The sequence below is a fragment of the Mandrillus leucophaeus genome, unplaced genomic scaffold (assembly GCF_000951045.1).
Source record: "Mandrillus leucophaeus isolate KB7577 unplaced genomic scaffold, Mleu.le_1.0 Scaffold523, whole genome shotgun sequence".
Lineage (NCBI taxonomy): Eukaryota > Metazoa > Chordata > Mammalia > Primates > Cercopithecidae > Mandrillus > Mandrillus leucophaeus.
Window position 1 is genome coordinate 723791 of NW_012105620.1, and position 13433 is coordinate 737223.

Below are 13433 nucleotides of genomic sequence, written 5' to 3' on the forward strand. Positions count from 1 at the left end.
CCTCCTGGGTTCAAGTGATTCTCCTGCCTCAGCCTCCCAAGTAGCCAGGACTACAGGCACATGCCACCATGTCCATGAATTTAATTTCTATACTAAATATACTATTCCAAAAGAAAGAAATGTTTATTGGAAAATGCAACCAATTCAGAAATATGCTTTGTAGACAGTAAAAGTTTCCATTATTTTGTGTAGACTGAATTGGATTATAGAGATAGTGGTTCTTTGGCTGGACACTATGGCTCATGCCTATAATCTCAACACTTTGGGAGGCTGAGCTGGGTGGATCACTTGAGGTCAAGAGTTTGAGACCAGCCCGGCCAACATGGCAGAACCCTTCTCTATTAAAAATACAAAAATTAGCCTGGCGTGGTGGCAGGTGCCTGTAGTCCTGGCTACTTGGGAGGCTAAGGCAGGATAATTGCTTGAGTCCTAGAAGTGGAGGGTGCAGTGAGCTGAGATTCTGTCACTGCACCCCAGCCTAAGCAACAAAGCAAGACACCATCTCAAAAAAAAAGAAAAGAAAAAAGAAGTAGCGGTTATTTTTATGTACAAAATAAATTTGCTCATTGAGTTAGAGTATGGTTATTGATTAGGGGGCTAAGCATTTAGTTACTGTATGGGGCAACCAATAATAAAATCACAGTCCTGTGTATTTACCTCCACAGTGCTCATAAGTGCAAAAGGTTTGTGCAAATTCTTTTGAAGTTATATTGTAACCATGGTATATGTATTGAAAACTTGGCCATTTTATCCCATTCCTATGAATGAAAACTATTTGGTGAATCAGAGGATAGTCTGAATTGGGATATGAGGGCCAGTATAAGTGTCAGCAAGGTCAGCTCTAGTTTAGTTTTTTTTTTTTTTTTTTTTTTCTTTTAAGGCATAGCATTACTAGGAGTATAGCTTTGGGAACCTTGTAGCATCGTAAAGACTTTTTAAAGGGGTGACAGCTATTGGCAAATTGACTAATACAGAGAACTAAGCTTTGGTTCATGTATTCAGTGTCTGAATGAAAAATGGGAAGATCAATAAAAGAGCTAAGAGTGAAAGAAATGTGATTTCGTGTGCTTCTCCTTTTTAGCTCTTATAATAGATTGAACAGATTTGATATTTGTGGTAAATACACTCAGGCAGAGTGGCAGAGGCTTGGTTGTCATTTAGCCTTTAGGGCCTTAGTGAAGTTAATGAGAACTGCAAATGGTCATCAAGTCTTGGTGCTTCACAGAGAAGCAACACTTCTGCAGTGAGTGTGTTAGCTTAGTGGTTATGGTATTACTGCAGGGACATGGATCACTTAGGGAGATGAGCGTTTCAGGCCTGGGTCAGTCTTAAAGCAGATCTCACGTGGAGGGTTTCTGCTAACTTGCATTTCTTACAACACTAGTTAGTATGCTGTAGTATTAATCAGTAGGTCAAGTTCAGTGAAGTAAAGGATAATTGAATTCTTGAAGTTCACATTTAGGCAAAAAATTGGCATTTTAGGAGGTGAGTATAAGACATGATCTTTACAGAAAACACTGATGATAAAAACAGCGCTCTCTGTTAGGTGCCTTTGTGCTTGACTCCATCATCATCTTAAGAAACTAAGCTCAGGGCTGGGTGCAATGGCTCACATCTGTAATCCCAGCACTTTGGGAGGCTGAGGCCATAGGATCAGTTGAGCTCAGGAGTTCAAGATCAGCCTGGGCAACATAGCTGGACCTCATCTCTACTAAAAAATTAAAACAAAACAAAACAAAAAACTAGCTTGGCATGGTGGTGCGTGCCTGTGGTCCCAGCTGCTCGAGAAGCTGAAGCAGGAGGATAGCTTGAGCCCAGAAGATCGAGGCTGCACTTAGCTATGATCGTGCCATGGCACTGTAGCCTGGGTAACAATGAGACCCCGTGTAAAAAAAAAAAAAAAAAAAAGAAACTTTACGTTCGGATTCCTCTTTTTATAGCAGCTTTCAGGCTGCTATAGACAATACAGAAATGAGTGGATAAAGTTTTATTTAGATACTCTGATAGCTTAGCCAGTGACAATGACCTATCCAAATGTGGAATGCTAAAATGTTTTCTTTTTGGAAGTGAAGCCCATGAAAAATTGGTTTTGAAGTAGTGTTAGAAACCTGGCGATTAAATGACAACAAGGACGTGAGAAGAGATTTTCCCAAAATCCATTTAGTGTGTTTGCACAGAAACAAAGGAAAGATAATTCTTTATTAAATTGGTTAATAGAGGATTTGAATGCTTTGTTTGCTGTAGACAAAACATCTTTATCTTAAAACTGTAATCTTTCCAACTTCTGTTGCATGCATTGCTGCATTTCCTTTTTTACATGTGCTCTCACTTATTTTCATGGCAAATACATTTTTAAACAGAGTCTCTGGGATAATTATTGACATTAATTAGTTTTGGTATTTCTTTTTTAATGATATTTTCATTTATTCCCTTTTGCTAGCTGGATTGCCTTTTGCAATTCTTACTTCAAGGCATACCCCCTTCCAACGAGGAGTATTCTGTAATGATGAGTCCATCAAGTACCCTTACAAAGAAGACACCATACCTTATGCGTTATTAGGTGGAATAATCATTCCATTCAGTATTATCGTTGTAAGTTAAATCCACTTTTCCAAGTTTGTAACTATTGGGCCTTGGCTTAATTTTCTGTTATTCTTTTAATGCTTAAATGTATAACCCTCCAAAAACAATGTGTGTTTTTTTAACCTTTAATTGATGGTTTATTTGATCAAGATAATCTCAGCTATTTTAAGTGGAGTCAAAAAATAACAGTGTGTAATTATAAGAGCCAGGCACGGTGACATGCCTGTAGTCCCAGCTACTCAAGAGGCTGAGGCTGGAGGATTGCTTGAGTCTCCCGGTTGAAGACTATAGTATGTGGTGATCACATCTGTGAATAGCCATTATACTCCAGCCCAGACAACACTTCAACATCCCATCTTAAAAAAAAACAGAAAAAAAAAAAATGAAAAGAACCTTGCTGGATATGTATAGATTTTATGCTAATCTTTTCCATGTCACTGTTATTGTTAGAACTCTAATTTGTTATTGTTTTAATAATCTTGTGATCAATAGTTGAATGTTATAGCAATATGATTCTAGCATACTTTATACATAGGATATCATTTTATAATTTATTGTATCTGTGTGTATGTACCTACTGTTTTCGACTCTCCCTCTGTACTGAGTTCTAGAAAAGAAAAATTGCTAAGTGATGTTAAAACTTTATATAATGCATGCTTACTTTAAATAATTTTTAGATAATATACACAGGAGAGAAAAGCTGTAGTTCTATATATGATTAGTAGTGAATATGAAAGAATTTTTACTGGTACTGAATGCAAGACTGAGTCTTAAACTAAAATAGTAACTGCTGTTTTCCAGTATTTCAGGTAGAAATGCTTAAAGAATGTGTCTAGGGATAAGACTATTGACTGGACTACATGATTTTTATAATCTCTTATAAATCTTCTGCTTTATAAGCAGAAGGCTGGGTGCAGTGACTCACGCCTGTAATGCTAGCACTTTGGGAGGCGAGGCGGGCGGATCACCTGAGGTCAGGAGTGTGAGACCAGCCTGGTCAACCTGGCAAAACCCCACCTCTACTAAAAATACAAAAATTAGCTGGGTGTGGTGACACACACCTGTAATCCCAGCTACTCAGGAGGCTGAGGCAGGAGAATCACTTGAACCTAGGAGGCGGAGGTTGCAGTGAGCCGAGATTGCACCATTGTACTTCAGCCTGGGTGACACGATGAGACTCCGTCTGGGAAAAAAAAACAACAAAAAACCAGAAAATATGCTGGATGTGGTGGCTTATGCCTTTAATCCCAGCATTTGGGAGGCCAAGTCGGGAGGATCACTTGAGCCCCAAAGTATGAGACCAACCTGGGTAGCATAGCAAGACCGCTGCCTATATCCACCCCCCCACTCACCCCCACTTCAAAAAAAAAGGCCAGGCACGGTGGGCAGGAGCCTGTAGTCCCAGCTACTCAAAAGGCTGAAGCAGGAGGATCCCTTGAGCTCAGGAAGTGCAGTGAACCATGATTGCACCACAGCATTCCAGCTTGGGCAACAGAGTGAGACCCTCTCTCAAACACACACACACACACACAGATTTTTTTTTTTTTTAATTAAAAAAATATATAGTTGTATCCAGGAGATAGGCCAAAGATGACAGCATGTATATCATGTCTGTTTTTGGAGTTTATTTTAAAAAAAGAAAAACTTCTTAATTTAGAAATGTCTTAAGAATGATCATAATACTTTATTAGCACTGAAAGTTAACTTGTAATTTGTGGTGCATAATTAATAAAAGAAAACCTTTGCTTAATACAGATACTTGTTTTATAAGACTGTGAGCTCCTTGAAAGCAGAGATGATATCTTGTTCATCTTCGTGTCCTCACCGCCTGGCATGGAGCCCAGCATGTCCTAGGTGCCTGAATGAAACTGTATGAAGGAACTATAGAGTAATTACACAGTAATGTTGGTGACTCTCCCGAAATACGGGGAAGTTTTAAGAAATCAGGTATTCTTTTAATCTAGATAATTTTTTACACTGAATTTTTACTGCTAAAAGAAAGCCAAGTCTATAATTCTTCCATTAAGGAGGGAGTAGGGTCTTTTTCAAAAAAGTATATATGTTTCTGAGTGATTGCTAAGCAATTAAATATGACATTTTTAGTAGGACTTTAGTTGCAAATAGCCAATTTCAGACAGGATTCAAATATTCAAATAAACAGTGCTAGAAATAGACTTGTCTTTCAATTCTGCCCTTTTTTTTTGGTCTCAGTAAAAAGGATGCCATGCAAACAGAACTACAGGAATTTGCTCTAGCCTGGAGGGCTGCAGTAGAGCAGGCCACTGATTGCTGGGCGCTGTGTTGATGTGCACGGCCTATACAGGGCTTGACAAAATGCTTAGTTAGCAAAAACTCATGAATTATATTTCATTAACTTGGAATTCTTTGCTATTTCTTTTCTTTTCTTTCTTTTTTTGAGACAGAGTCTCGCTGTGTTGCCTGGGCTGGAGTGCAGTGGCGCAATCTTGGCTCACTGCAAACTCTGACTCCTGGGTTCAAGCGATTCTCTTGCTTCAGCCTCCCAAGTGGCTGGAATTACAGGCGCCCGCGACCACATCCAGCTGATTTTTGTATTTTTAGTAAAGATGGGGTTTCACTATGTTGGCCAGGATGGTCTTGAGCTCCTGACCTCATGATTCACCCGCCTCAGCCTCCCAAAGTGCTGGGATTACAGGTGTGAGCCACTGTGCCCGGCCTATTCTTTACTCTCTCAACATAACCTGTGAGAAAGTTATCTTTACATTTAATAAAATGGCAAGTAAATTAATAGATGAGTACAGACTGCTTTAAAAAGAACAGATTGTTTAAACGTACTGTTATTCATCTCTACAGTATCACTGAAAACAAACACTGCTTAGGGCAGTGGTTTTATATATGTATGTTTTGATTAATTGATTGACAGAGTCTTTCTCTGTCACCCAGGCTTGGAGTGCAGTGGTGTGATCAGAGCTCACTGCAGCCTCGACCTCCTGGGCTTAAGTGATCCTCCTGCTTCAGCCACCTGAGGAGCTGGGACCACAGGTGTGCACCACCACAACCGGCTAATTACATTTTTTTTTTTTAAGAGATACAATCTCTCTGTGTTGCGCAGGCTTGTGTCTCAGACTCATGGGTTCAAGCAACCCTCCTGCCTCAGCATCCCGAAGTGCTGGGATTATAGGTGTAAGCCATCATGCCCAGCCTTATGTGCTAAATTAACATAATTCTATTTTATTCATTAACTCAGCCTCTTTCAGGCAATGCTCAGTTAGACTTGTATACATTTAACTTTGTTTACTAGAAAGTAAATCATTTATTTAAAAAAATCGCCATGATTAAGATTGCACACCAGGGCCTTGACATGAGTTGCAAATGATTCATTAATAAATGAGTGATTGAGGGAACCTGGCCGGTAGAGAACCAGGATTATTATAGTTTCTCAGAAGACATGGGATAATTTCAGTAAGGAGGAAGTGGTCAGTGAAGTCAAATATACCGAGAAGTTAAAGTAAGTGAGAGTTGATAAAAATCTGTTTGATCTGGCTGGGTGCGGTGGCTCACTCCTGTAGTCCCAGCACTTTGGGAGGCCGAGGTGGGTGGATCACAAAGTCAGGAGTTCAAGACCAGCCTGGTCAAGATAGTGAAACCTCTTCTCTACTAAAAAGACAAAAATTAGCTGGGCGCAGTGGTGGACATCTGTAATCCCAGCTACACAGGAGGCTAAAGCAGGAGAATCGCTTGAACCTGGGAGGCAGAGGTTGCAGTGAGCCGAGATTGTGCCACTGCACTCTAGCCTGGGCAACAGAGCAAGACTCTATCTCAAAAAAAAAAAGAAAAAAAAAGAAAGAAAATCTGTTTGATCGGATGAGACAATTTTGACTTTTGTGAAAAAATCAGTAGAATAAAGGAAATGGAAGTGGTTAGAGATACTTAGGAGGGAGAAGAAGATGTGGAGATGTGCCATTGATTTTAGACTGTTCTTTTGGGAAGATGGGCCCTGAATGAAAGACACAAAATCATAGGGACAGTGTAGAAACATAAAACTATCTTGGTTGATGGAGATTTAAAGGGGATGGTAAGAGAATACTATGGGAGACAGGTTTAAAAAGGTTGAATCACTCTGATTTAGATAATTATTAGCTTTGAACTTCATAAGTATTGTTTTACTCCTCCAAACATTATTTTCATTTCTTTGATAATTTATCATATCCTAGAATCTGAGTAAATAATACATTATAAATAATCTCAGTTTTAGGATTAGGCCACACTTGGCTTAGCTGTTGACTTCATGAAAGGTTAAGAATTGGCATAAATGGCTCAAAGGTCAGGATAAGGAATTGAAATGAAACAAAACAATATGGCTATCTTGTGTGGATCAAATGGGCAGACACATCTCTGCATTTAATTCAGAAGAATTAATTTAGAACTCCTCTATTGTCTGCTTCTCTCAGTGATGTAAGTTAACCTAGCATTTGCTGGCTTTAGAGACTTCCCTGCATTCCCAGTATTAATGGTTAAGTTTCAGCTTATACTGCTTCTGAAGATCAGCTTTTAATCTGTGCCCAGTATTCTGAATATTCCTAGCAAACTCATTTTCTGTCATCACTGGCAAGAGCCAGGATTTGGGTGGCCATAAACTATGATGATTATGACTAGGAAGACTCACAAAACATACTACCTGCTTTTGGAAAATAGTCGAGTGCCAGCTGATAGCTGAGATGTGGAAGAACAGCTGATACCTGAGATGTGGAAGTTTCAACTGCTAAAACTGTGGTTGATTAATATACTTGATATGTTTTCAAGAATCAAAGATTAATTCCAAAATGAAATGTTAGATAAGTTCTTTCTGGCTACTAATCTCTGAGGAAATACTGGGACCCCTTCCTGGCGTAAGGAGGCAATGTATACTGAAATGGAAAGGGCTCTTCTGTTGGCAGTCAGGGATAACCCTAAGCAAAATTGTATAGGAATGGCATTCCTGGAAGTACGTATAGTTTTCCTCTCCTGTGACCTGTTCTCAGAAAAGAATCTGATTAATTCATTCACATTAAGGACTATAATTAGAACTGTATTTTTATGGGGCTTAACGTGTAAACTAAGGGCATTTGCTGTTTACCCAAGGCAGCACCTTCCACTAAAATTTATTGACCACCTACTTTGTTTAGGTCACTCTGGTGATAGGAGGTTTCTGTTCAGCAATTAAGAAATCCTCCTTACCTTGTAGAGTTCAGAGTCTCATTGTCAAAGTTATAACATTCTAATTATGGAACTCTAGGAGTCATTGAGCCAGAATAAGGAAAGGATTTTAGGTATCAGATTCTTGAAATCCCTTTCAGGAAGCAATCATTTATTTTACTTATGGTAAGACTTACCCTGAAGACAGTTGATCCTCATTAAATGGAAATGTTTGAATACTTTATAAAATTGTTTATATAAATTTAAGGTGAAGTAGAGAAACTAGTAATGTATTTCAAGTCAAGCTTTGCTACTTATATTCTCTCCACACAGATTAGCAAACCCACTGTTCAGACTATTCTGTGTTTAAGTGGTTTTTGTTGTTGTTGTTTTTAATTATTATTTTTTTGAGATGGAGTCTTGCTGTGTCGCGCCGAGGCTGGAGTGCAGTGGCGCCATCTTGGCTCACTGCAGCCTCCACCTCCCAGGTTCAAGCGATTCTCCCGCCTCAGTCTCCCAAGTAGCTGGGGATTATAGGCGCCTGCCACCACTCCTGGCTAATTTTTGGTATTTTTAGTAGATACGGGGTTTCACCGTATTGGCCAGGCTGGTCTCGAACTCCTGACCTCAAATGATTCACCCGCCTCTGCCTCCCAAAGTGCTGGGATTACAGGAGTTGAGCCACAGTGCCTGGCCTTAGCTGTTTATTTTGGTCTTAGGTATCTAGAGTCTTACTGTCTTTTTTAATAGCAAATGTTACTATTTATAATGTTGCCATTCAGTATTCTTTGAATTCTCAGGATACTGGTTTGTTAACTTGTAAAGCATCAGAAACCTTTTTATACTTTTAAATTAGTGACTAAGAGTCTCATCCCACCCCTTGGGCCTCCAGCAGAGGTCACCTGGAAGGCAGGACGGGTATATCCTGTTAGCTAAATCCCTGCCCTCTGTATCCTCTAGCAATCCTCCCTGAAATGATTTTACCCTTTTTAATATGGTGGATGTCTTTGATTCAAAGGAATATTTGAGCAAAATGAAGACTCTGTCAGGTAAAAGTACTTATACACAGGAGTTTCTGATTGGGGAAGTATGTATGTATGTATTTATCGAGATAGAGTCTTGCTCTTGTTGCCCAAGCTGGAGTGCAATGGCACAATCTCGGCTCGCTGCAACCTCCGCCTCCCACGTTCAAGTGATTCTCTTGCCTTAGCCTCCCAAGTAGCTGGGATAACAGGCACCTTCTTCGATGCCTGGTTGTTTTTTTGTAATTTTTGTAGAGACAGGGTTTACCATGTTGGCCAGGCTGGTCTCGAACTCCTGACTTCGGGTGATCCACCCGCCTTGGGCTCCCAAAGTGCTGGGGTTACAGGCATGAGCCACCACGCCCAGCCGGAAGTTTGTTTTTTGGACAAGCCATAGTTTTTGTCCTCCAGGATATATCTCTTTCTACTTTTTAAAACTCTGTTTATTTGAATACAAGAAAAAAAATACGATCTTGTTATTTTAGGTAAGCAATGATATGTTTTTGGCCCAGCCATGGCTTTGTGAATAATGTTCACCATTGATAAGACACCTTTTTTGTGGTTTAGAATTGGATATCTGAAGTTGACTCTCTATTGTAAAGAAAAAAGGGGCTGGGACAGTTTTTAAAACAAAGATCTTTTTGTGATTTACCATTTCCTTCTTCCCCACTATGTTTCGTTTTGTTTAAAGTGCCTGCTTGCTACTTTAACATGTTATTTTTCTGTTTCTTTTTCAGATGATTCTTGGAGAAACCCTGTCTGTTTACTGTAACCTTTTGCACTCAAATTCCTTTATCAGGAATAACTACATAGCCACTATTTACAAAGCCATTGGAACCTTTTTATTTGGTGCAGCTGCTAGTCAGTCCCTGACTGACATTGCCAAGTATTCAATAGGCAGACTGCGGCCTCACTTCTTGGATGTTTGTGATCCAGATTGGTCAAAAATCAACTGCAGTGATGGTTACATTGAAAACTACATATGTCGAGGGAATGCAGAAAAAGTTAAGGAAGGCAGGTGAGTGTTAAATCGCTAATGCTTGTTTAATCTTGTATATTCTTGGAATAGAAGGTTTCAGTGACTGGAAGATAAGCCATGCACTGGCTTAAAAAGAGAAGTTAGTGTTATCACTGGGAGGTGAATTTTGATCTTGTTTGAATTGTTCTTTCTCTTCATGCCTTATTCCTTTTTTATTGCTGTCTTCCATTTAAGAGTGTTTTACTGCAGTTTTTTTTTTCATCGCCAGCATATAAGAATGTTAAATGAACCTTATAGATCGTTTAGGGTCAGCAAACTTTTTCTTAAGATGCCAGATAGCAAATGTATATATATATACACATTTGTGTGTGTGTGTGTGTGTGTGTGTATATATATAATTTTTTTTTTTTTTTTTTACATTTTTATATTATTATTTTGTAGAGACTAGGTCTCACTATGTTGCCCAGGCTAGTGTCAAACTCCTGGGCTCAAGTGGTCCTTCCACCTTGGCCTCCCAAAGTGCTGGGGTGGCAGGCATGAGCCACCACACCCAGCCAATAGTAAATATTTTAGGCTCTGTGGGCCATGTAGTCTCTTTCACAACTATGGAACTCTGCTGTTAATAGCAAGAAAGCAGCCATAGATAATACTTAAATGAATAATGTGGCTATGTTCCAAGAAACTTTACAAAAACAGCGACTGCCCCAGGGTTCATAGTTTGCTGAACCCTGATCTAGTCCCACCATTATTTATGAAGCTCTGCTAGATCTTAGTATTCTTAGATTATTATTATTTTTTAGATTTTTTTTTTTTTAATAAGGTAACTTGGTTCAGATTGTGACAGGTCTGGCTCATCAGGTTGCCATCTTATAACATCCTTATTGGGCTCCTTTTTGCATGCTGGGGCACCATTCGACATGAATGAAAAGAATGTTTAGAACTCAGAAGATCCAACTTTTTAAATTTATAGATGAGGTAAAAATAGAGGACTAAGAACACTAAGTAAAGCCACTAATTAGTAGCAGAGCCAATTCCTCATCTCAAGTTTCAAAATTGTCAGCCTTTTTATATATTAAGTTTAATTTCCTTTAATTGTTCAAAGTACAAATACTTTCTTGGGTAAAACATCCTTTGTTTGATTTTTTTTAGATACAATTTCCAGATAGTTCATTGTCTTTGTTGTTTTTCTTGTAAGCAACGTGGGCCTGCTAGTAGCTTCAATTTTTTTTTTTTTTTTTTTTTTTTTTTTGAGATGGAGTCTTGCTCTGTCACCCAAGCTGGAATGTAGTGGCACCATCTCGGCTCACTGCAGCCTCCGCCTCCCGGGTTCAAGTGATTGTCCTGCCTCAGCCTCCTGAGTAGCTGGGACTACAGGCACGCGCCACCATGCCCTGCTAATTTTTGTATTTTTAGTAGAGATGGGGTTTTACCATGTTTTCCAGGCTGGTCTCAAACTCCTGACCTTAGGTGATCTGCCTGCCTTGGGCTTCCAAAGTGCAGAAATTACAGGCATGAGCCATGGTGCCCAGCCAGTAGCTTCAATTTTTTGTATTTAGTGGGGATGAAAAAAAATCTTATTTAACTAGAGTATATACTATGCTATTTGCTTAGGGGTTAGCAGTGAACCAGACATCTCTGGTCCCCATCTTCATGGACCTTAGTCTGACAAGGAAGATTTACATTAAACAAATGATGAGAATGGAAGAGAACTTGCTTGATGATAATGAGGTCAAAGAAGAGAAAGATCAAGCTGTTAAATGGCAAGCTTTGAGATGTTGAGGAGGACTGATATGGGTGTAAAGTCTTAATGAAGGAGGGAAAAGTGACTGAAGAGATAGACAGTTGAGAAATAGTTGGTAGAAGGTGATATTGTTGATTTGAGCTCAGGTGAACAAGCATTTTTGTAAGAGGGGTAGAGGAAGCATGGTCCAGAAATGACTTTGATGAATGAAGAAAACACCAACATCAATACTGGACTCGTAAGGTATATGGGCTATGGAGATCTCATTCCCTGCAGGGGCGAGCAGTATCCTAGGGAAAGCTTCTTTGATTGAATGACTAGAAGGTACAGAGAGCCTTCAGGGAACAGTTTGGAGACACAGAGAAAGATAGAGGAATTTAACAGTAGAGCCAGAATTCTAGAGTGTTCAGTGGAGGAGTAGGAACAGAGGGGATGAACAAATGCCTTGGGTGGAGGAGAGGAAGCCTATTGAAAATGAGACTGAAATTTAGAACAAATTATAAAGAAGAACAAATGGCTGGGTAAAAACATACCATGTAAAACAAAATCTGATACAAGCTTATCCGACCTGTGGCCCACATGTGACCCAGGATGGCTTTGAGACGGAGACACAAATTCGTAAACTTTCTTAAAACATTATGATTTTTGTTTGTTTGTTTATCATCAGCTATTGTTAGTGCATTTTATGCTTGGCCGAAGACGGTTCTTCTTCCAGTATGCTGCAGGGAAGCCAAAAGATTGGACACCCCGATTTAATAGAATAAAATTATCATGATTTCTTCTTCCATCTATAGCTTAACCATATAGCCTTTTAAAAATGCCATACCTATTTATGAATGCAATGATAAAACCGGCTATAGGATTACGGCTGGCATGGTGGCTCATGCCTGCAATCCCAGCACTTTGGGAGGCAGAGGTGGGCAGATCACTTGACATCAAGAGTTCAAGACCAGTCTGGCCAACATGGTGAAACCCCGTCTCTACTAAAAATACAAAAAGTAGACAGGCATGGTGGCTGCATGCCTGTAATCCCAGCTACTCGGGAGGCTGAGGCAGGAGAATCGCTTGAACCCGGGAGAGGAAGTTGCAGTGAGCCAAGATAATGCCACTGCACTCCATCCTGGGCAACAGAGCAAGACTCCGTCTCAAGAAAAAAAAAAAAATCTGTGCCTTCACAGATCTAGCTTTAGGGCTGAGGCAGGAGAATTGCTTGAAGCCGGGAGGCAGAGGTTGCAGTGAGCAGAGATTGCGCCACTGCACTCCAGCCTGTGTGACAGGGTGAGACTCCATCTCAAACAACAACAACAACAACAATAAAAAACCACCCCCCCACACACAAAAAAACACTTATAGGATTTAAATCACAAAGGAAAAAATAGAATAGATACTAGTTGAACTACTCTTTTAAATAGCTTTTTTGAGGTATAATTCACATAACATAAAATTTGGCCATTTTAAGTGTACAATTGAATAAACCGAATAAATTGTATTCGTAAAGTTATTTACCGGTACAGTCAAGTTTTCAGATATTTGAAAAGCTTGTCCCTGAGTGTTTACAGTCAATTCACACTCCCATCTGCAAACCCAGGGTCAAGTTTCTGCCCCTATAGTTTTGTGTTTTCTAGAATATTATCTAAAAGGAATCATACAGTGAGTACTTTGTTGTGTCTGCCTTCTTTCACTTAACATGTTAGTTTTGCAATTCATCCATGTTGTTCCTTTTTCTCCCCCCTGAGGTATATTCGATTGTATGGATATAACACAGTTTACTTATCCATTCATACAAATATTGATGGACATTTGGGTTGCCTCCAAGTTTTGGCTTTTAAAAATAAAGCTGTTTTGGACAGGTGCGGTGGCTCACGCCTGTAATGCCAGCACTTTGGGAGGCCAAGGCTGGGTTGATCACTTGAGGTCAGGATTTCAAGACCAGCCTGGCCAACATGGTGAAACC

At 39.6% G+C, this 13433-nt stretch overlaps 1 protein-coding gene across 1 annotated transcript in view; it reads left to right on the forward strand.

Annotated features, from left to right (window-relative positions):
- The window catches only part of PPAP2A (phosphatidic acid phosphatase type 2A), a 109732-nt gene that overhangs the window by 60755 nt on the left and 35544 nt on the right, over positions 1–13433 (forward strand). The window contains exon 3 of the mRNA XM_011996756.1: positions 9497–9777. Coding sequence (XP_011852146.1) covers positions 9497–9777 — 281 coding nt within the window. The remainder of the gene's footprint in view (positions 1–9496; positions 9778–13433) is intronic.